This window comes from Aotus nancymaae, unplaced genomic scaffold (assembly GCF_030222135.1).
Source record: "Aotus nancymaae isolate 86718 unplaced genomic scaffold, 86718_ANA_hifiasm-v0.15.2.pri h1tg000092l, whole genome shotgun sequence".
In the NCBI taxonomy this organism is placed as follows: Eukaryota; Metazoa; Chordata; class Mammalia; order Primates; family Aotidae; genus Aotus; species Aotus nancymaae.
This window is the reverse complement of record NW_026988507.1, coordinates 2,457,070-2,480,870: the sequence shown is the minus strand read 5'-3', so window position 1 is coordinate 2,480,870 and position 23,801 is coordinate 2,457,070. Positions and strand designations below refer to the sequence as shown.

The 23,801-nt window shown below is 49.5% G+C and overlaps 1 protein-coding gene across 2 annotated transcripts in view; it reads right to left on the bottom strand.

Moving 5' to 3' along the window:
* VDR (vitamin D receptor) overlaps positions 1–23,801 on the bottom strand; it is a 60,957-nt gene that overhangs the window by 18,349 nt on the left and 18,807 nt on the right. Inside the window, exons 2-4 of one of the 2 annotated variants that reach the window (XM_064369868.1) lie at positions 20,770–20,849; positions 17,105–17,252; positions 4,622–4,752 (exon numbers count right to left, since the gene is read on the bottom strand). In XM_064369868.1, the coding sequence (XP_064225938.1) occupies positions 4,622–4,752; positions 17,105–17,250 (277 nt within the window). In that variant the 5' untranslated portion in view covers positions 17,251–17,252; positions 20,770–20,849. Of the gene's footprint in view, positions 1–4,621; positions 4,753–17,104; positions 17,265–20,769; positions 20,850–23,801 lie in introns of both variants that reach the window. The other variant, XM_064369869.1, reaches the window with a different exon arrangement.

The following is a 23,801-nucleotide window of genomic DNA, read 5'->3' as shown; positions in this document are numbered from 1 at the left end:
CTTTTCCTGACTTGGGAACGGCTAGTGAGTACTCCAGGCCTGCTTATCCCCTGCAATGTAGGGAATAGTACCTGGCACACCAGAGAGCTGAGCAAAGCTGACCTCTTTTATTGAAATAATTGTTATGGAAACATTTTCAAGACAGAAAACCTTGTAACGGAATACTTCTAACGTCATATAACCTTTCCCAGATGATTCAGAGGTATCATTCTGAATAATGACTGAACATTGCAGGCCAAGGTTATGGCCTCGGCGTTGTCTGAGGCTATCTGCCCTGCACTGTGCAGCTGGGCATGCTGGGCTTTGGAGTTCTTGGGCTACTTTTCCTGCTTCCAGTGTCCACCTGTCTGTGAAGCTACGCGTTGTCTCTTCTTACTGGTGTCTGCCTCTGAAGTGTGCCTTTCTCCCCGCTAAGACTTACTTCTGATCTGTTGGGAGCTAGAAGTTCTAGTGATCAAGTTTGATGTAATAAAAAGAAAATATTCATAACACTGGTTCTCACATGTAGAGTTTTTCTATCTACCAGGCACTATTCTAAGAGCTTTTTGTATATTAACTCACATATTTAGTCCTCATGACAACGCTTTAAGGCAGGTGCTGTTGTTATTCCCATTTAGCAGATGAGGCCCATAGAGGCTTTATACCTTGCTCAAAGTCACACAGCGAACAGTGGTGAAACTAGTATTTAGACCTGGGCAGTCTGGCTCTGGAGTGGAAGGTCATAGCCACTGCTCTCTACTGTGTCTGATTACAACTGGTTATAAGCGGACCTTGACTTTCAGCCATGGAGTTTTGACACGCATTGTGTTCCAATCCGTCTGAAGAGCGTGAAATAAAATTATGTCACAAAGCTTGTAAATTACCTACTTTAAAGAGACAAAGAAGATCCAAGTTTAAACATTATTCCTCCCAGTCACTTGCATCAAATAGTAACCACCATCTTCTATGCAGTTAACAGAGGAAGAAATGCTGAGATCTATCAGTTTCAAACAGGCTCAAGCTTTCCGCAAGGCAACACTGTTTGAGGACTGAGTAAGTCTGAAGTCTTGCACATGTGCAAACGTGCTATGATTTATAAAATAATTTGTTTAAAGAGTTTTTTACTTTCATAGGAAATTTCTTATCATTTTTTCAATGAATTGAATCTAAAATGTCATTACTATCATATAGGAAGACACGTTTCAAAGTGAAAAGCCATTGACCTGGAAGAAGAGTAAACAGGTTCTGAAAGAGTGTTGGGCTCTCTGATGATTAGGCATCGAAAGCGCATGAGCTTTGGCACGTGGACTTCGTAAAACCTACGTGGCTGGCTCAGAAGCCTTTTTTGACTTCCTTCTAAGTTCCTTGCTAAGTGAAAATAATTTTGCACAGTTATTCCCATGCAAGACATGTTCTCTCCCTGACGAAGTCAAGATCTGCAACATAAACAATTTCAAAACGTTTCAAGATGCCAAGGATAGCCTAAGAACAACCACAGGAAGAGGACATAAAATTTTTCCAAACGAATGGCACAGACATTATCAGGTTTGGGAGAATCTTACTGATCCACAGACCTGTGGAAGATACACCAAGGCAAAAGGAGCTAATATTCATTTATTCCACCATTTATTGACACCTACTATGTGCCAGGTACTATGCTAACACCAGAAAGGAAAGACATACATCTGTCAAAACATCAAACAAGTTACCATAATATGTGGCTCTGTGCAGGACAGGTATAGTATAAGCCAAAAGCAAGAACTCAGGTATGAAATTTCTTGGGTTCCCAGGGTATAAAGTCAACTAAGAATGGAAAAGAGAGAAAATGAGTCTGATGGGAACAAAGCTCTCTTCAGCCCATCTCTTAGAGCACGTGGAAGTGCCTGGAAATGTACAGTGGAGTGAGCTCTGACCCACTGGGGGCACGAAAGGCTGCCTTGGGTGTGGCCCACAAGCCTGACCTTTGGAAGCAGACAGACCAAGATTAGAATGAATGCTGATATCATTATCTTATTAACTCAGAGACATGATATTTTAATTCCTCTGAGCTGCCTTAGCTACTGAAAAAATAAAAGTATTTACATAGTCAGGGAGCGTTGTGAGAATTTCAGAAGAAAATGCACGTGCCTGACGTGGGATCCGATACATGGTAGAAGGTCGATACACATGGTTTCTGTCCTCATCCTTTCCCTTCCTGTGCCTCCTCTATGGAAGGCCCACCTCCCCGCCTGGCCAGCAGGAGACTGGGCTTTCAGCTTCCTTCCTGTGGTTTTACCAATATTGAGACATTCAGTTGTCTCTGGGACGCTATGCCGTGGGGACAAAAGCCAGCCCAGATGAGAAATGAGCAGCTTTCCTAGGGTTCTGAGGCTGAGGGACTTCACGCTGGCAAGGCCTCCTGAAGCTGGGCTAACCTGAGGCTGGGAATGATGCCTCTTCTTGGATGATCTTCCCTTTGGGGCAGTAAAAAGCACCAGGATGTTTCTGTTTTAACTGGATCCCCACTCCGCCGGCCCATTTAGAACTCAGTACCACTCCCTGCACTGGGAGGAGGAGAGTGATGTGGGCAAGAAGCTGCCTTGGGCATATAGCAGGACGGGGACACAGGACTCCACAGGGGAGAACTAGCTGGGGTGGGGGTGGCTGAGGCACAGCGCTGATTTAGGGATGGGGTGGATGTTGCTTCTGGGCTGCTGGGTCCCCACCACGTGGTAGGGTGCTCCTGGGCAGGGCCCTTGATTCACCCCAGGCTGGGGCTGCTCTTCAGCATGGATGCAGTGCTGTTTATGGGACCAGGACGCAGGTAGGAGGGAACACCGAGTCTGATTCTGGTCCCAGCTTGGCCACCAACTTGCTTTCTGACCTTAGCTGAGGTCTTTACCTGTCTGACTCTCAGATGTTCTTCCTATTCTAAGTCAGTAGGACATCCCCTTCCTCCTGAGGCGGGAGAGGGGCCTCTTGGGCCTCAGTGAGCTTGGCCTTGAGGGGAACACCTGAGGAAGTGCCTTACGAGCCGCAGCAGTGGAACCCTATGCCACTCGTGGTTGGCTGGAGCTTTAGAAACCAGGCTCCCTGCCTTGAAGAGGCCGTGTTCTCTGCGGAGATGGGGCTGTGCTGAGTGCACCTTGTTGGTGCCCACCCTAGCGCCTCGCCCTGAGCAGGGCCCACTGAGAATGTGTGTGAAGTCCCATAAGGCACCCAAGCCTCCAGCCTCCACTTTCTGACTCTCTCCAGGATAAACACAGGAGCTAGGGTGTGGCAGGGACCGCGGTAGGAGCGACCAGCGTGTCCAGGCCTGCACGCTCCTGTGGGGGTGTGGAGGAACCACAGCCCTGGAAACTCGGAAACTCCTTCCAGGGCTGACAGTGTTGGCTGGGGAACCGCCGGTTCAGGAGGAGGAGTCGTGACCCACAGAAGAGCAGCCTAGGTCAAGGCCCACAGAGGAAGCCCAAGATGAGGGCCTGAGCTCTGCCTGTGTCCCAACAACAGAGAATTATTTTCACGTTAAGGGAGAAACTCCCCATCCTCTAAGCCCTGTCTAATGATGTTTCCTCTGTCCCTGACACATCTTCCTGTTACCTAACCTCTCCCCACCTCTCACCACCCAAAACAGTCCCATAGCCAGGAGGGCCTGCATCTGAGCAGCACCCCCAACCTGGACCCCAACTCCTCAGGCCCACAGCTAGCAGGGCCTGGGTTCTGTCCTAGGGCCAGGTGGGTGTCTGGGTACAGACAGCAGACAGGAGTGAGCAAGGGAAGGTGAGCAAGGAATGAGTGTGCAGAGAGCACCCATGCCCAGCTGGCCCCATGCCCTTGCTCCAGCCCAGAGAGGGCCTGGCTGGCTCTTCCAGCATCTGCTGAATTCAGTGGCTTCTCTAGTTACCAAATCACTGTACTACAGCTCCGATGCAAGGTTCAAGTGTTGTTTTCAGTGGTGGGTGAGAACATGTGTGTATATCTGCCACGTCGGTCTTCTCCAACCCCAGAGTGGGAAAGGAAGTCCTATAGAATCACTCCTCTTTCTCCATCTGGATTCAGAGGGTCACCCTAGAGCCCAGTGCTTCCCCTCACACACTCTTTCTTCCTGGTCTCCCCCTGGCACAAGCCCTCAGATCTGCTCAAGGTGCCAGAGAGGCTGGCAGACTGGGGTGGGACAGAACGCAGATCCTAGCTATGGTCTGAATATGAATTCGCCCCATTACTCCTGCCCTTCCCAACCCACAGCAGCCCTCTCTCCCGAAGCCCAGAGAACCTGGGGGTCCTCGAACCTCATTCTGTCCTCTAGATCCAGGGAACAGGGAGCTGCAAGAATAGGATGACATCCTGGAGGAAGACCCGGACCAGGGAGTAGAAGGGGGTCTTGAAGGCAGTGTCCTGCCTCTCCTTTCTCTCAGGCCCCACTCTGGAGGGGCCCTTCCAGCGCCTCTGACACCAACACACAGGTCCCCAAGAGCACACAGGGCCGATGAGTGCATCTGACCCTGGACTTCCAGCTGCTGGTCCCACCAAGGCCCTGGCCCCAGATGCTGGCAGCTACAGAGGAAGGGCAGGCAGACCTCTGCCTGAACCTGCAGGAGAGTGGCCAAGGCCTTTCCCTGACTCCAGTCCAGCCCCAGACCCCGGCCAGCCCCTGGACACTCACACTCCTTCATCATGCCGATGTCCACACAGCGTTTGAGCCGGCAGGCTTGGCAGTGGCGCCGGTTGTCCTTGGTGATGCGGCAGTCCCCGTTGAAGGGGCAGGTGAACAGTGCCTTCCGCTTCATGCTTCGCCTGCCAAGAGAGCACACACCCTGTGCTGGGTCACTGACCCTCCAGCTCCTCTCCCTGTGACCACAGAGACCTGCCTTCTGGGCCCCCAGGTCTCCATTTCTCCAACAGAGGACACGGGGCCCACCCCAGCTGCCAGCCACGCTCACCTCTAGCCCGAGCACCAAGCAATTCCTCCTTCTCCTTTCATTGCCTGCCCAGCTCCCATCATGGCTTGTACTTACCTTTTTACATTTTTGTATATTTTTTTTTAAGAAAGGGTGTCGATTTATAGCCCAAGCTGGAGTGCAGTGGCATGATCTCGGCTCACTGCAGCCTGGACCTCCCGGGTTCAAGTGATCCCCCTGCTTCAGCCTCCAGTGTAGCTGGGACTACAGGTGCATACCACCATACCTGGATAATTTTTTAATTTTTTTGTAAAGACGGGGTCTCACTATGTTGCTCAGGCTGGTCTGGAGCTCCTGGGCTGAAGCAGTCCCCTCGCCTAGGCCCCCGCAGTGCTGGGGTTCCAGACGCGCGCCACCGCGCCCGGTGCTGGGGTTACAGGCGCGTGCCACCGCCCGGCCCTTAGACTTACTTTGATAGTACCATCTTCCCCTTCCTCTTTTAAACATTACACAGGAAATACGCAAGAACATTTCCCTAAAAATAAAAAACTTTTAAAATATTGAAATCTCCGGAGTAGCCAGCATAGTAACGTCTAATGAGCCACTGTGAGAAGTAAGGGTGCTAGTCTCAGCATGAGGTCTTCTAGAGGCCAGAGATGTGTGACTGGAACATCGCCTGTTCCAGGGATAGACGTGGACAGGGAAGGGAGAAAAGGCCAGACCATAGCTCTAGACGTCCCAGAACCTGCTCAGTAAGAGAAGGGGCCAGACAAGCAGGTGGAAATCCTGAGGCCTGGCCTTGGATTTTTGAAAGGCAGAGGAAGCAGGAGCTCTGTAAGAACAGAAAACTAGAGTCGGGCACAGTGGCTCACGCCTGTAATCTTAACACTTTGGAAGGCCAAGGCGGGCAGATCACTTGAGGTCAGGAGTTCAAGACCAGCCTGGCCAACATGGCAAAATCTTGTCTCTACGAAAAATACAAAAATTAGTCGAGCATGGTGGTGCATGCTTGTAGTCCCAGCTACTGGGGGCCGGGGGCTGAGGCAGGAGAATCACTTGAACCCAGGAGGCAGAGGTTGCAGTGAGCCGAGATAATGCCACCACACTCCAGCCTGGGCAACAGAGAAAAACCCTGTCTCAAAACAAAACAACCCCCAGAAAACTACTGAAGTGTTCTTAGCTAGAAAGATGGTACCCATGTAGCCTATGTAAGGTAGGGGTGTGTGTGTGTGTGTGTGTGTGTGTGTGTGAAGTTTAAGGGCTCATGTTCCTAACTCTAACGTTCTCTCCCACTGCCAGACACACCACGTGGACTTTGGGAGGCTGCATAAAGGACACCTCCCTGACGCACCTCCCTAGAAGCTTCTCATCATCCATGTCCTAGAGAGTCCTGTCCTCCTCCCAGCCCCAGCAGGAGCAGGCCCCACTTTTCTGACATAGCTGGGGAAAGGTGGTGGCGGAATCACTATCTGCACGAGCAGCAGCATCTTCCAAGGAACTGCTGATTGTGGAGGTGCCCAAGCCTTCGAAGCCAGAGCCCAGCCCCAACCATTTCCTTCCTGGAGATCAGCTTCTGACATCATCTGCTCGAGGGCCAGGCACTAGTCGGGATTCTTGGTAAAACATGAGTCACTGTTCACGTTCACTAGAACACACACGGGGTTGAGGGCAACTGCACTCACCAACTGACAGGCGAGCTCCAGCAAATGGACGGCTGGAGACCACACGGACTTGGCCCATGGGACAGAGAAGAGACCAGAGTACGGCTTTGCTGGCAGTCCCAGGCAGCCCAGACTCAGATCCACAGAGGGCCCAAGAGACCGTCAGTGTAGCTCCCTCCCTTTATACGTGAGACCGCTGAGGTTAAACTTACTGGTGAGGATATTCGGCAAGAAGTGTGGGCTCCTAGGTCTGGAAGTCTTAGGGATCTGAGGCTTAACCTTTAGCTTCCTGGATTGTTTTCAACCCCAGAAACTTAAAGTGCTCAGTGAAGTTGACACCCCAAACAGCCCCGGGTGGCTCAAGGCCAAGAATGACCCAGCAGTCAAGGAAGCAGCTGCTGTTGATTTTGGACCTTGGTTCTGGTACCCTTCTGTGACGACCCTTGTCACCCAAGGGGCCTACCCGCAGAGCCAGGGTTGCCGGGGGGTGGAGCAGCATCAGGCTATCAGGGGCTCCTAAGCTCCAAGCCCAGTCCTGCCCCTGCAGTAGCCACCCAGAGACAATATGCCAGGCTTTTTTCCGTCTCCATGGAAACAAAAAGCCTTTTGCCTTTCACCTCTATTTGTTTACTGCTGCTTTTCTGGATGGATAAGAGAATATACAAGCACCTTGGGAACTGTTAGGGCTCCCCAGAAATGAGATACGATCATCCCCACAGGGCACATCTGTATATTCCGGGACATGAGATCGGTGTCCCTCCCACCAACCTTGTGGTTTTTGAGGCTTCATCCGTCACTACAGAGGCTCAGCCCTCAGAATGCCCGTAATTCTCTAAACCTACTCAAGGACCAGAAGTTTCTATTTCAGAAGAAACGCTCATTTCCTTTTTTTTTTTTTAAACAATCGGGCATTTGGCTCTGGATGCTGAGGGGCTGCTCTGTCCTCCCACTGGCTGTCTTGTCTGGCTCAGAGCTCTTCCTGCAAGGCCATGGGCACCAAGAAGACAGCACATCGTCAGCCTAGCCCAGCCACCACCTCCAGTGATGTGAGCCAAAGCTCTCGCCAGACCGGGCCCGAGGCTGAGAACTTCCTGAGGCTTCAGAAGGGAGGTGGCCCCGGGGCCTATCGGGGGCCTGTCTGTCCTTCCCCAGGCTCCGGGGAGCCTGTCTTTGACCCTCACTGGGGGACAGCTCCCCCAGCTGCAGGGTTGCCTGAAAAGAGATTCCACTGCTTCACCCTCTCTCTCTCTCGTCTTTCTCATGTTGCTTTAAATATGAAGCTCCATCTCAGACAGCTCTACATAGGACGGTTGGAGATTGCCACTCAGCCCCACTTTGCCTGACAACAGGAATGAGGCTAGGAATAGGAAGAGAGAACAGTGCAGAGCTGAGTTAAGAGAAAGTACTGGGACTGGGCGCGGTGGCGGGAGCATGCCTGTAATCCCGGCACCTTGGGAGGCTGAGGTGGGAGGATTGCTTGAGCCAACATGGTGAAACCTCATCTCTACAAAAAATACAAAAGTTAGCCGGGCATGGTGGCACGCGCCTGTGGTCCCAGCTACTTGGGAGGCTGAGGTGGGAGGATCACTTGAGCCGGTGAGGTAAAAGCTGCAGTGAGCCAAGATTGCGCCACTGCACTTCAGTGTGGGTGACAGAGTGAGATCCTGTTTCTAAAAATAAAAAATAAAACAGAAAGTACTCGGGGTAAAAAAAAGTTTGGTGCCCTTGCTTCTGCTTAAGAGTTGTCATATGAAGCCCAAGAGCACTGAAAAAGAAGACAGCACCATTATGTTCTGGAGTGTGGGGTCATTGTTCAAGGTACATACAGAAAGCTCGCTCACCAGCTCCAACAGCCAGACCCAGGGCTTCCTGGAACTCAGAGCCCAGAGCTGGCCTTTCAGGTGTGTCTGGCCCAACATGACTGTTTCCTGGGCCACGGATTCTCTTGGCTCAGAGGTCCTGTTCTTCCCTGTCCTCCCGCCTTCTAAGGACACTTCCACATGTGTGGCTGTTATTTACTGTCTGCCCATGAGGAGTCAGGGAAGCCAGACTGCCCAGCCCTGGGACTGTGCTTTGTCCTGAAGGTCCACACCCTACCCTGCCTTCCTCCCAATACTAATTGCCTGTGAGTTGGTTTGGATTTGAGAAACAAGAGCTTCAGGTTTCCATGAGAGCCCATTGCCTCAGCTGCTCTCTGAGCCTGGACCCTGTCAGCCTCTGGTTGGTTGGCATTTATACCCTAGCTCAGGAAGGGGGGTAGGGGTGGGGCAACAAAGCTAAATATAGATGCAGTTTCTAGAAAGCCAGGGGTGAGAGAGGACATGGACGGATTTGCACTCCAGAGACCAATTTACCAAAACAGAAAGAGACAAGAACCTCACGAAAGCATCAGGAGCCTGGGGCCAGGGCCTCAGGCCTGGGACAGTAGGGCCTTTCTCCAGTAGGTGGCCTCTGCCAGCAGAGATGCACCTCGCATAACCAGGCATGGGGTCAACTATCCTCTCTGGGCTCTGTCTCCACAGCACTGAGTGTCAGAGAGATCCCAGTGCCTGCTCAGGATATAGGAACTAGCAGGAGCTCCTGATCTGAAAGAGCTATGTGAGGCGCTGGGAATGCTAACTGGTTTGATTATGGTGATCATTTCACAACATATATATATAGCAGAACATTGAGTTGTGCACCTGAAATATCGACCATGTCTATTTGTCAATTATGTCCCAGTAAAGCTAGAGGAATAAAAAGACCTATATCACTTGATAGGGGCCTACAGGTATGTGAGAGGCAGCATCAGGGGATTCTCCTCCGGTGGGTTTTAAAAAGCATTAAAGGGCAGTTAGCAATGTAGAGAAAGGCACAGACTTTTTTGTGTTTGTTTGGAGGGAAACTGGCAATGTGAATCAAGCATGTTGAATGCTCAGACATTTAAATTCAGTAAGCCACTTCCAGGTAGTCATCCTGTGGGTATATCGTCCATCAGCCCAACAGTGGTTACTGCAGCTCTGTCTGGAGAAGCCAAACACTGAACCTAAATGCCCATGATAGAGGACTGGTTTCTTTTCTTTTTCTTTTTTTTTTTTTTTTTTGTGAGATGGAGTTTCACTCTCACCCAGGCTGGAGTGCAGTGGTGGCGCGATCTTGGCTCACTGCAACCTCCTCCCCCCAGGTTCAATAATTCTCCTGCCCCAGACTCCCGAGTAACTGGGATTACAGGCATGTGCCACCACGCCCAACTAATTTTTTGTATTTTTAGTAGAGACAGGGTTTCACCATGTTGGCCAGGCTGGTCTCGAACTCCTGACCTCAAGTGATCCACCTGCCTCGGCCTCCCAAAGTGCTGAGATTACTGGCATAGCCACTGCGCCAAGCTAGAACTGATTTCTTATGTCATGAAACCTCCATATAATATGCCGTGACTGTGAAAAAGAAAGCGGAAAAATGCTGAAATGGGAAAGAGCTTGAAGAAGTGTTCTTTAGTAGATAAAACCAAGCTGCAGAATGGTGACGTGTGTGTACACACACATACACATAAACACACACATATGCACTTTTACATAAAGAATGCGGAAGTAAACACAATGAGCTGGACACAGTGACAGCTTCCGGAAGGAGGTAGGGAACCAAGTATTGGGTTGAATAGGTGATTTACTTTTCACTTACATATCCTCTTAAACTGTTGGCTTTTTAAAAAGCCATATATAGATATTACATTTTAAAAATGCACTACCCGCTACAACTACCAAAAATATTAAAAACGAAATACAGTATTTGGTTATATTGATCTAACCTAGATTGAGTGTAACGTAATTCTCTTTTTTTTTTTGAGATGAAGTCTCGCTCAGCCACCCAGGCTGGAGTGCGACAGTGCATTCTCAGCTCACTGCAACCTCCACCTCTCAGGTTCAAGAAATTCTCCAGCCTCAGCCTCCCAAGTAGCTGGGATTACAGACATGTGCCACCACGTCCAGCTAATCTTTTTGTATTTTTAGTAGAGACAGGTTTTCACCATGTTGGCCAGGCTGGTCTCAAACTTCTGACTTCAGGTGATCCATCCATCTCAGTCTCCCAGAGTACTGGGATTACAGGCATCAGTCACTGCGCCTGGCCTTGAGTTTAATTTTTAAACACAACCTTGGGCAAGTTACTTAACCTTCCCATGCTTTAGTTTCCACATCTGTAAAATGGGAACAACATTTCAGAGAGGGTTGTAAGGACTAAATAAAGGAAAAGGGAACAGGATCTGGACAAAGGAAACACTAAATAAAGAGACAGAAAAGAGAAACCAGCAGAAAGAGACAGTGGGAAAGAGTGCTGAGAGTGGGTGAACAGATTTTAAGTGTTTCATTAAGAATTTGAGACCCCAGAAGCAGACACCATGTCTTGCTCCTGCCCTGTCCTGTGCCTAGTACAGGACCCTGCAGGCAGCAGAGGTTGAAACCGTATTGCTGTTTTATATACTGTAGCTCCTGATGTCAAGAGCCACAGCCCCTATGCTAGTTACAGCAACCACTGTCCAGTTCTGTTGAGCACCAGCCAGTTCTACCCAGCCTTGGACTGACATGAAGCTCTCTCAGAGCCCGGGGCCCAGCCCTTGCCTCTTCATACCTGATATTTAACTCCTTTTGTTCAGGAACCTCTTTTCAGAGACCACTGCCAGCACAGCACATAGTTACACCTTCCAAGTTCCATGGTAGAAAAAAGGAAGAAAGGTTTGTCTGTTCTCAAAACTAAGACACTAAAAAGGGATAATGATACTAGCTATTACTATTGGAAGCTTTCTAGGTCAGTATTTCTGATACTAACTCCAATGCTCTCGATGACCTTTTGGGTAGGTATTATCCCTGTTTTACAAGAGACACAAAAAGGCACAGGAAAGTTAAATAATTTGCTTTAAGTCACACAGCTAGCGAGTGTGGAAGCTGGAATTCGAAGCAAAATCTGTTTGACTCCAAGGAATCTGACTGAATTGGTTGGCTCTGGGTCCCCGCCCAAATCCTATCTCAAATTGTAATCCCCATGTGTTCAAGGCGGGCCCTGGTGGTACGTGATTGGATCACGGGGGCAGATTTCTCCCTTGCTGTTCTTGTGATACTGAGTGAGTTCCCACAAGATCTGATGGCTTTAAAGTGTGGCACTTCCCCCTTCATTTCTCTGTCTCTCTCTGGCTGCCATGTAAGACGGGCCTTGCTTCCCCTTCACCTTCTCCCATGATTGTAAGTTTCCTGAGGCCTCCCCATGCATGCTGAACTATGAGTCAGTTAAACCTTTTTTCTTTACTCAGTCTCAGGTAGTTCTTTAAAACAGTGTGAAAATGGACTAATACACTGATCTTTATACATACTATGGTCCTCATCAGGAATCTACTATCTCTCAATCCAAGCTAGAGCAACAGTCAAACACATGCTTCCCCAAAGTCCAGGAGCACGAAGCAGAGGCTGTTTGAAGGACTCCTCCAGGACAAAGAAGCCATTGGGATTCAGGCAGTCTCTAGAGGGATGCTTTGGAAGTGTGGGGTCACATCTGACCATGCTCTCCACTGGCCCTATAAAACCCAAGCACAGGGAAGATCTCAAGTGTGTGCTGACTGCAAAGCAAATGAGCCCTGATTCGAGTGCTGAATTTCAAAAGAAATAAAAGAGTAACAAAAAGGTAATGTTAAATCATATCCTTGCAGCTGTCTTTCTTGACAGCTTCAGTGACCTTCCCTCTCCAAATATTCTGGCCTCCTCTACCCAAGCTTCTGAACGTTACTCTTGGACCATCCATAGATCACCACACTCATTCTCTTTCATCCACATCCTTGAACATCTGTGAATGGAGGTCAGCTGCCAAAGTGGACCTGGACACAAAGTCTCTCCAGCAATACTGACTTCTTGGTGACTCATTTACTTGTGCCCATAGACTACCCCGTGTGGCTGTCCCTCCCTTTTTCTCTATTTTCTCTCCTTTAAGCAGTTTAGGTTTTAAATTCCTGGACATCTGCCCTATTTCTCTGCTTCCCTTCACATCAGGTTTCTAGAAGAGCTACAAATATCAGCAGGGTGACCTTCCTGAATGCCAGAACATTCCTCATGTTCCTGGATCCTCGCCAGCCTACCTTTTGCCCCCTGCACTCCACATGACCCAGAATTAACAAAGTCCTCAAGAACCTTGGAGATGCTAAGCAAAAACACACCTCTCTTCACTGTCTTTGTTAGCCTGTAGTTTGTAGCACACAGCTGCACAGCGTCCTGATTAAAGCATCCCAACAGGGAGGAAGAAGACAAGATAAGCAGGCAAATGATAACCTGTTTCTCATCCTGCCTTCCAGGATCAGCTCTTAAACCTCACCATCCACCTTCATTCTCTTCATCAAAGGGGCTCCTCTGATTTTCTTCTCTGTCCATTACACCTTTCCCTTTATATCAGATCCCGGATGAAGCCATCCATGACCATATTCATCCACATGCATATACATATATGGATCATCCACTATATATATAATTCGGAATAGATCTATTCCAAATATTTTTCCTCTTCTGGCCCTTACTTATGCCTTAGTTGTTAACATATAGCCAAGAGGTGTCTGACCATCTACAAGCCTGCCCATGCCAACCTTTTATTCACACTGGAAATATCACCTTTCTCTGAGGATGTCCCTGTATTCCAGAATAACAGGAAGCACAAGCAACATGAAATAGCTTGGAGGAGGAATTGACCAGCAATGGCCTCTAATGCCTGACCACAGATCAATAGAACTGTGGTCCCTCTCTAACCTTCATCACCCTTCAGTTAGATTATGAGTCTTTGACTTGCTGGGATGATAGCAACTTGCTCCTGGAGCAGTTTAGTTAAGTATCTTAGAGGCCAAACCAAATACTAAATGGTCAAATGGGATGGGATTACTGGTTTCCAGGGCTTGGAAAACAGCCAGTGACCCAAGCTTCAAGCAATGCTGTCTACCAATAACTACCAGGAAAGGATCAAGGAAGCTCCTTGAGAGCAAAGACTTGGTTGCTGTCATTTCTGTGTTCCCAAGGATGCAAGGATGCAGAGCCCACCACAGAGAAGGTACAGACCCTTGACACTGTCCTTGCTTCCTGGGGTCAGAGTTTCACAAACAGATTAAGTGACCAGAGGGTTTTCAAGCAACTATTTGGACCAGATGGAAAACTTCCAAATAAAATTTGGATGAGGCAAAGGAGAAGCAGGCATCAGGGGTGGAGAAGAGGAGAAATGATGTATGTATACCTGATTCTCATTATTCACAGTAGTTTTGGTCTATGAAGTCACTGTGGACACTGGATTAGTAAATGTTGAACCATTGCTCTTGGAGGAAACACAAGGTAAAATTTCTACAAACCTCTGGTCACAAAATTTTCATCAACCGATCAACACATAACCTTGGCTTATGTGATTTTTCTGTTTAAAGATATCTTATTCAATAGATATCGTCGATTTATTAACATGGAACAGACAGGCAGCAGTACTGTTGTCTGCGGGAAGCTTGTCTACACACACAGTTTCTCTGTAAGGCATATCATGGCCTTGCACTTAGGAACACCAGACAATGGTGCGGCACCACTCTTGGGGACCATTTTAAACAGCAAAGTCGACAACAAAAATCACGAAAAGGCAAAAAACATAGCACTAAATAGATCGTGAAGACCTCGGCTTGGAAGATAAGGTGCCAAGTCGTGCGAACCTTTCACTGCTTTGCACATGTTCATAAATGACCACAAAAGGGCTGCAAGTATTTATTTTGGTAAATTTTAGCAAGTGGGGAGATTTACAAATACAGAATCCATGAATAATGAGGACTGACTGTGTGTGTGGGCGTGTGTATGCACGTGTGTGTTTATTTATATATCAGACAAAATTCAGAACCTTGCAGCTGTCTTTCTTGACAGCTTCAGTGACCTTCCCTCTCCAAGTATTCTGGCCTCCTCTATCCAAGCTTCTGAACATTAATCTTGGACAATCCATAGATAACCACACTCATTCTCTTTCATCCACAACCTCAAGCAAATGACAGACATATTGACTCTTTAGAATGTAACAGCCTGGCTTAGTCATCAAGACAGGGACAGTAAAGATCTAAGGTAGACCGAGGACAGGGCAACAAGACAGAAGCAGCCTGCAGCCCACAGTGCCAGGCGTTGCAGGGAGTGGCTGTGGCCATCAGCCAGCAACAGACTCTAAGGGCTCTTGTTGAGGTGGGATGAGGGTGGATTACGGTGGCATCATGTGCCACAAGCAACACAGATGCTCTGTCAGTCTGTGGTGACACAGATTACAAACATACCGTCCTTGTTCATTCTGCCAACTTCCACACTCAGCCTGGGGCATGACAGGACCTGCCCTCCTTCCACCCAGATGCCTCACATGGTCCTGTCCTGAGGATTCCCAGCCTAGTGGTGTGTCCGACAGCAGCAACCACAGATGCACAGCAGTCAGAACCACTCCAGTGAGGAACTGCCCTCCAATATGTCACCACCCAACCAGCTGGCATCTAAGAGCCTCATTTCCCAGAGCTGGATCTCAGCAGGAAGGAGGCCTAGGAGGAGAGAGTAGATTTGGGGGTAGAGACTCCATAACCAAATGTTTTGGTTGCAGATTGGCAAGATATGACCTTTGGTGGGAATCTCCATATTGACAGCTCCTAGCCTTATGCCAGATGATAAATGCTTGTTCAAGTCTGGTGAGGGAATGAGTGAAAGAAACACAAGGCCAGACATGGTGGTTCATGCTTATAATCCTAGCACTTTGGGAGGTAAAGGTGCGAGGATCACCTGAGCCCAGGAGTTCAAGACCAGCCTGGGCCACGTAGGGAGGCCCCATTATTTAAAAAAATTTAAACACATACACAAACACACACACACACACACACACACACACACACACGCAAGGAAAGTGGCTGGCTGACCAGCTGTGACGCTGCTTATTTTATGAGAGCATGGTTCCACGAAGGGCAGCATTAGTGGCCCATCAGGCTAAAACATCTCAGCTTTTTTCATCAGACTGAAAAAGTGTTTTTTAAAGCACTTTTTTACATGTTGTCTCATCAATCCTCGGGTTAACGCTATGTAGCAGAGGGGGTGGATATCAATACATGCATGCCATTAGTTGAGTTAACTAAAGCCTAGAGATGTCAAGGACATCCATTTGAGCAAGGACATCCCATAAGTTACTGCCACGGCCAGCACCTGAGGCCACAGCTTTCTGACGGGTTTCATGGTAGGAAGCAGGCCCTGAGGTGTGCGTTAGATCCCCCTCTCATTAGCACTCAAGGCAGCCCCCCCGAGTCCCAGGACCTTGCAGGAAAGGGTCCAGGAGTCACCTGGGACACAGCCAGGGCTCTAGAAGGCCCACTCTGCAGGATGTGTGGACCTCAAACCCAAGCACTGGCAAAAAAGAACTTAGAGCCAGCGACGCTTCTGGTCTGGCTCCCAAACTGGGGAGTAGGCTGCCTGGAAGCCAAGCGGGCAGCCAGCGCCAGGCCAAACAGGCAATTAGCACCCACAGAAACCCCGCTGCCCAGCAATTGCTCAAGGCCATGAAACTCTGGGCCTGCTGGTTCCTGGGGCAGAGGGCAGGTGAATCTGGAGCTTGTGTTGACACAGAGCCCCCAAGCTCCTGACTGAGAGTCCCACAAAAGCACCTGGACTTGAATTCACTGGGCCCCCCAAGGCAAGGAGAGTGCTCCAGTTTAGACAACAACCAAGCCAATCTCGGCATCCTCGTCTGGACTTGATTTGCGCTTTCCTTGTTTGATGGTTAGAGCCCTGCCATACCCTGCTCCAGTCTAGACAGCTAGACAGAAGCTCTGTTTTGGCTGCCTTCTTTCAGGCTACTCTCTCTCTAATACATGCCAAATGCTAATTTCTCACAATTCCCAGTTCCTGCCCCAATCTATCCCTTTCCCACCCTTTCACCCTGGCCTTGGATGGGAACCTTCTTTGGCTTTCCAATGCTTTTCTCACACCGTTCACACCTGTAAGCCTGAGCTATGCAAGGGGAGCGTGCTCGTAGAGAAACTAGCCCTGATCAAACAGGAATACAGGTACATTCCTGACACTGCCTGGGTGTTCCAAGGTTGGCTTTCAGTCCAAGGACAAACAAGCCTTGGGTGAAGCTATGGGCACAGATCGTGATGACCCAACAAGAGGTGCCATTTCCCTTGTTCCAAGGAACAGTTTGCATTGGATGGGAAGGCAAGCTCTGAAGCCAAGCTCTTGGGCTTTCCCCAAAGGCATGCCTGTCTTTTAGTTGAGGAAGCTGTGATAATCTACAGGGAGGAGGTTCACTCTGGAAGGACAGACACACGGGTTGGTGCAGGAGGCTGTGGGTCTCAGGGGTAACGGAAAGATAGAGACCCACACAGCAACCTCAGGAAAGCGATTTCCAAGTGAGTCAGAAGACACATCTGGAGCTGAGGGGAGGGGGAAGAAGATACCACTCAGAGTCTCTTGCTCCTGTGGCTGTGAGCACCGCATGTTTCATGGACATTGTAAGGAAGGAGACGTGGAAAATGCAGGAGCTCCATTCATGGAAACGCCTTGGTTCCTTTCCCTTCCTTTCCCTTGGGGAGAGCCTGGGAGGAAGCCTCACCTGAAGAAGCCTTTGCAGCCTTCACAGGTCATAGCATTGAAGTGAAAGCCTGTGGCTCGGTCCCCACATACTCCACAGATCCGGGGCACATTCCGGTCAAAGTCTCCAGCGTCAGGCAGGGAAGTGCTGGCCGCCATTGCCTCCATCCCTGTAAGAACAGCAAACAGGCCATGGCCAGAGCCAGAGTCAGTGCCAGGGCCAGCTGGCATCCTTGGTGCCACCCGCCCCGCAGAGTCATCCCACCGCCCCCACCCTCCAGCACCAGGGAGCTCAGCAAGGGTGGGCGTGTCCCCCGGGCCGAGGCCTGAGCACAGTGCCTTTGGAGCCTTCACATATGGTTCTCCCTACACAGCTGGCTTACAGCACGGCTTGGAATCAGCTGCCTGGTTTCAGATGCTATATCTGCCAGGCTAATTTGGGTTTGGTGGTTCACCTCTGTATGCCCCCGCTGTCTGCATTGGAAGAGGCACTTTACTTCCAGGGTGTAAGGATCATATGAATGAGCCCACGCATACCGCTGGTACCAGCTCTGCTTCAGGCACAGGCCTGAACCAGGTCAGGGGCTTCTACCCTGCCCAACACCCCCTCCAAGGGAAAGTGAGAGTCCTCCCGCAACCTCAGTACCTCACATGTGGAGAGAAACCCTCAGGTCTCCTCCTCTTGAGGGTGAGGGGAATTGAGGATTTAGGTGTCCAAGCCAGAGCCCTGGTCATTCCAGCCCCAGCTGCTCACAACCATAAAGCTCAGAACTAACAGGCCTATGCCCCTAGTGTTCTGGTACCAAGATGATCAAAATTTCAAGATACTTTCCCCCACTTTTTTTTGGCAATAATACTTAAAACATTATTTTGAATGCCCTTCTGAGTCACGTGAGTCCCACGCAATTAATTGTGTTTTCAGAGATAGTTTTTATAAATAGGCATTATTATCTAGAGGTGGATTTCACACTTGAGGAAAAGGAGAAGAGACAGAGGGAATGGAAGGCACAGCTTTGGGAAGGCTTTTCAGGAAGCAGGGGCTTGACTTCCATTAGCCCAAACTGGGCCCTCGGCTTTGCCTGCTGACTCTGATCCCATCTACTGCCAGGCTCAGGGATGACTCTGGGATACCTCAGACTGCCCTAAAATGCTTTCAGACCCTCCTGCCTCCCAGTTCTCCTAATTTTATCTAAATCCTTGCAAGGGTTATTACAGGTTTAAATTACCCCTTTGACCCAAGGCAAAGGGCCCTTCATGTCAGAAGGAAAATAAGAGGGAATGCCCGGAAAAAGAGGGGACAAGAGCCCACTCCACCCCAGGGCACCATTTCCTCCTGCCCCTGGGTGACAGAGGCAGATCCTGGGGGCTCCTGAGTGGCTCTGAGCCACTTTTCAATGGCTAGGCCCATAATCCCTGATGCAGGGTTTGGAATATCAAAGCTTCTCTTACTTCATCTTCATATCACTCCATGGCGTAGCTGCCATGGTCATCATCCCCTTTACAAATGAGGCCCAGAGAAGCCCAAACCTTAAGACATCTCTAGAAACTACTACTGCAAAATGAATTTTAAACATTCCTTAAAAATCTCCCAAAGAGCTTCATGCCAAGGGAAGAAAGTGGTGCAGATAAGCAAGAATATAATATTGTCAGTCCCAAAGGGACAGGGAATCCCAGTCACAGACAGACCTCAGAGACTCCCTAACCTCATTTAGCTTTTCTTTGTCTGGAAACCTTAATGTATTAGGTTGGTGCAAAAGTAATTGTGGTTTTGGGCATCGAAAATAATGGCAAAGGCTGCAATTGCTTTTGAACCCTCCTAATAATAATAGTAACACTACTGCTAATTTGTTTCACAGCTAGATTTATACTTGCTAAACTTTAATGCATATACGATAATACATTAATGTGTATATTATGTATACATTAATGTATATATTACATATACATTAATACATACTTTAATGTATATGTTAAAGTTTAGCAAGTATACATACAGTAAAGTTTAGCAAGTATAAATATATACCTATATATAAAGAGAGAAACACTTTCCAAAAAAACCAAAAATCATTGCAGCAATAGCAAAGACACAGAATCAACCCAGGTGCCCTCAACTCTGGCCTGGATAAAGAAAATGTGGTATATATACCCTGAAATACTATGCAATCATAAAAAAGAACAAAATCATGTCCTTTGCAGCAACATGAATACAGCTGGAGACCATTATCCTAAGGAAACTAACACAGAAACAGAAAACCAAATAGCACATGTTCTCACTTAAGTGGGAGCTAAACATCGTGTACATATGGACATAAAGATGAGAACAGTGGACACTGGGAATGCAAATGGATGGGAGCAGGGGCTGAAAAATGGCCTACTGGGGACTATGCTTGCTACCTGGAAGACAATTCATTCATATTCAAAACCTCAGTAGCATGCTATATACCTTTGTAACAAGCCTGCACAGGTACTTCCTGAACTTCAGAAAAAAATGAACAAAGGAATGATTAACAGGAACCCTTGGAGAGATGAGATCAGGAAAGAGTGTGCAGAGGCATTATGTAGTAGCAGTATTCTATTTCTTTGAGTAGTGAGTATGTGTATCTTATTCTTCTCATTATTATTATCAAAACACTACATCTGTGTTTTGTACATCTGTGCTTGCATGCCCTTCTGAATATATCAAATATTTCATAATTTAAAAACAATTAAAAATAGAAAAAGTGCCTGTGGGTCTATCAACATTGTCCCCATACCCCATAGAGCATCCCAAGTCCAAGCTGATGTCTGCAGGTTTTAGAACATAGCACACATCTAAGATGTGGCCAGCATCCCGGAGGCCCAAGGCCATTGTGGGGTAATAGAAACCGTCCAGGATGCTTGTGGCTTAACCCTGGGTCAGCTGAGATGCTGCAGCTCCGAGTCATCGTGGTGTTGCTACAGAGTCTGGGTCATCCAGGCTCCCAAGCATCTGGCAGATTTCATGGAAAACAGAGAAATCAAATGGTGGGTAGGAAGAAATATCTGTTAAATCAGTCCAGCAAGGGTTCAACATCACACGGGCTCATGTGGAGATGCTGTGATGCAAGCGAGTTGGAACAACATCCTACCACAGCACAGCAACGGGACAGGCCTGCAGTGGGGTGAGGTGCTGTCCTGACATCAGAAGTCTCCATGCTGGGGGTGAAGGCTGGAAAGGCTGGATCGAGCAGCCAGAGACCCACAGTGAACGGGACCACTTCAGGGGAGCTGACACAAGACCCAACCCTGCTTGGGCTTATTTGCTGCTATCAAGAAACCAGTGCCCAGGACCAGAGTCCACATGTGGAGAGGAAGCTCAAGCCTCTGCGCCCTGAGAGCTGAAAATCCCAGGAGTGACAGGCAGAGACTACAGAGGTCAGGAGAGAGAAAGAGGAGATGGAGGCTGGATGGGTAACATCAGACACACAGGAGAGCCCACCAGGATCGTGGCCAGAGCTAGCGAGCCTCATCTCCTGAGCCCCTCTCTGAACTCCCACCTGCACCCCACATACTCCTGCATCTCAACTGCAGACTCTGCTGGCCCAGGACCCACCTTGCAAAATCCTGGGTAGTATCCATTCCTCCCCCTGCCAACCACCTTCTTATGACCCATCCCTGCCCCTTGAAAGCAGAAAGCCAGGGAAGTTGTGGCTGCTGAGGAACACCTACCTGAAGGAGCAGGGGCAGATAAGTGCAGCCCCCGGGTGCTCTTCTACGAGGTCTCACAGACGCTTCAGTCCCAAAGGCTTCTGAAATGAAGAAGGGGAAATGTTTTATCTAAGGCAGAGCACTGACCGCCTTGACAGTCTCTAAGGAAGTGGGCATGAGAAGCTCTTTCCAGTGACTTTAGTCCGCAGATCAGGGACTGCAATCAGAAGTGGCTTGTTGGGGGCAGGCGTGCCATGTCATCACTGGCAGGGGTGTGGGGGCGGAGGCTGGGCAGCAGCCAGGATGGCCCTCCCGCAAGGCAGGGAGCAGCAGAAGCAGTGGGAAGGGGTGGTATGGAAACAGCCTCCCGCCTAGGTACTTCTCCTCTCACAGCCCAGGATGTCAGGAAGGAGGAAGGGCCTTTTCCCTAGGGAGACCCGCACTCCCACTGCCCCTTCCATCTCCAGATTGTAGGCAGCTCGGGAAGGAAAGCAACTGGGCCACGTGGCCCAGTACTGAGAGCGGGAAGAAGACGGCTGCCTGAGGCAGGGCGGCGAGGAGCCACACAGGAGCTGGGAATGGGGCAGGCTGGGAAGGCAGCCCACAGCCCTGGCATTCTGGGACAGCTTCAAAGGCAGGTGTCTGAGATCTCCTGTCTGTGGAGACGGTGTAGGCGGAGCAGGTGCTGCAGGGGTTAAATACAGCAGTGCATTGCTTTCAAACAGGATGTTTTCTGCCACTTTTAGCTCTTCCCCAGACACGCTCAACACCCCACCTGCAGTAGGGCTGACTCTGGTGCCCAGACTCTGGATCTTAGCAGCTGGCAGGGGGGCCAGCAAGGAGGGACTGGCAGAATTGTACCCTTTCCACTTCCACAGACACCCAGCCCTGCTTGTCCACCTGCAGACATGGACAGACAGACAGACAGACCCACACACACACACACACGCACACACACTTTTCCTTCTCTGATGCCAACAGGAGGTGACCCTGGCAAAGGCCTCTAAGCCGAACTCCAGATGGGGTGTGTCTAGACCCCAGCTTTTGTCTTTCTTTGGCGATCTCTGTCTTCCAGTGGCCTAAGAAGGGAAGTAGGAGAGCTCAAGGGGCTTCCAAGACCTGGGTCCAGTCCTAGAACTGTGAGCCAGCTGAGCACATTTGCCACCCCTTCCAGCACTGCCAGCTCCCAGGGAGCATCCGAGGAAAACACCAGTGGACAATGGGCTGAGATAACCTAAGCTGGGCTGGCCAACCCCCAAGAAGTGTGGGCAGTGGGAAGTATCTGCTGGGGACAGACATGCTGCCACATACCCCCAACCCAAGCCCTCCTTTGCCCACTCTGTTCCCACTACCCAAGTCCCTCCTAGCTGACCACACTCTGCGGGGTTCCCCCTCAGGCCTTATTAATTCCTCAGGCGGTGCTCAGGAAGGTGAAGTGGGGGCAAGTTGAGGTGGGGGCAAGGTGAGGTGGGGGCAAGGTGAGGTGGGGGCAAGGTGAGGTGGGGGCAAGGTGAGGTGGGGGCAAGGTGAGGTGGGGCAAGGTGGGTGCAGAAAGGAGCACTGCTTTCCTATTCTCAGTCCCTGTGGTTTTCAGAGGTCAGAGGTGACATCCAGGTAGAACATCACCCTGGAACTTAAAAAAACATATTTCTGGAGTATTTACTACATGCCAGGCCTGCTAAGCTCTGCATACATTATTTCATTTAGTCCTCACAACAGTTCTATGAGGCAGGGAGCAGTCCTACTTTCCAGATAAGCAAAGTCAAAGTTCAGAGCACTCTGAGTCACTTGCCCAGGGTCCCACAGCCAGGCAAGGGTGGTGCCTGGGGCCAAACGAGGCTGATTGCAGTCCCCAACTGGGTTTTTTTCCAATGATAATCATCAGAGCAGATGCCTCCTGCTCCATACTGGGCCCTGCTCCTCATTTTTCTGTGTACTCATTCACTTCACTCACAGCAGCCTCCTCCAGTGGGTACTGTTATTACCCCTATCTTAAGGGTGGAAACTGAGGCACAGAGAAGGTGATTGTCTTTGGAGCTGGATTTAAATCTAGGTAGCTTAGCTCGGGGTCATTTCTGCAACCCTAAGCCCTGGACACCTTTTATTTCCACTAAGTAGGGAACAATGCAGAGAACAATCCCCAGGTCATGAGGGAAGAACCTGAGGATTATTCTTTTCCTTCCAAGGATCCCCAGGCCAAGGGATGGCAGGCCTCAGCCAGGATCCATCCACTTTCCCAGGATTCAGCCCCTCTCAGCTGGGAAAATCCCATTCAATAGATGGGCCTCTCCTCCTCACTCAACTTTCCAGTACTGGACGGTCCTTTTAGGAGAGAGATCCTAGATTCAGCCTCTAAGTCCAAGTGCAAGCTTATGGGAAAGTGGGGCAAAGACATAGGACAGGTGGAAAAACTGCTTAAGACCTGCCCTCTGCCACGTCACATGCCCACACCATCAGCAATTCGTGTTCTGAGTACATAGAACATCCCATTGCTTTTTCTGGGACCGTCCCCAGAGCAACCCTCTCCTGACTCTGCTTTTGAAATACCAAAGCCCTAGCCCTGAGCCTCAGAGAAGCAGAGGGGGAGGAGCTCAACTCTGTAGAAAGCCCCTGGCTTCCATCCCTCCAGGGCCTGCATCCCACATCAAAACCTCTGCCTGACCCTGACCCTAGTCTTGACCTTGCCTTAGCAAGAAATGAGAAGATAACATATTTCCTTCCAGTCACTGAAGCCACAACCGTTGCCTCTCCTACACGTCTGCCTGTCAGCCCACACCACAGGCAGCCCCATCTTGCAGCAGCTTCTGTTAAATGGGTATCCCCAGGTAGTCTTGCCTACGGCAGTCTTGCAGGGTATCAACTGCCAAGTGTCCTGGGCAGAGCCCTGGAAAGACAAAAATCAAAGTCCCTTGTGGCTCAGTTTAACTCCACATGGACTGCCCACCCCGCAAAGGTGGTAAAGCTGTGACCACTAATGTCTTTTCTAGCTCTGAGAGCATGCAACTCCAAGACTGGAATTCCCATCATGAGAAGTACTTTGTTTTTCTTTGTTT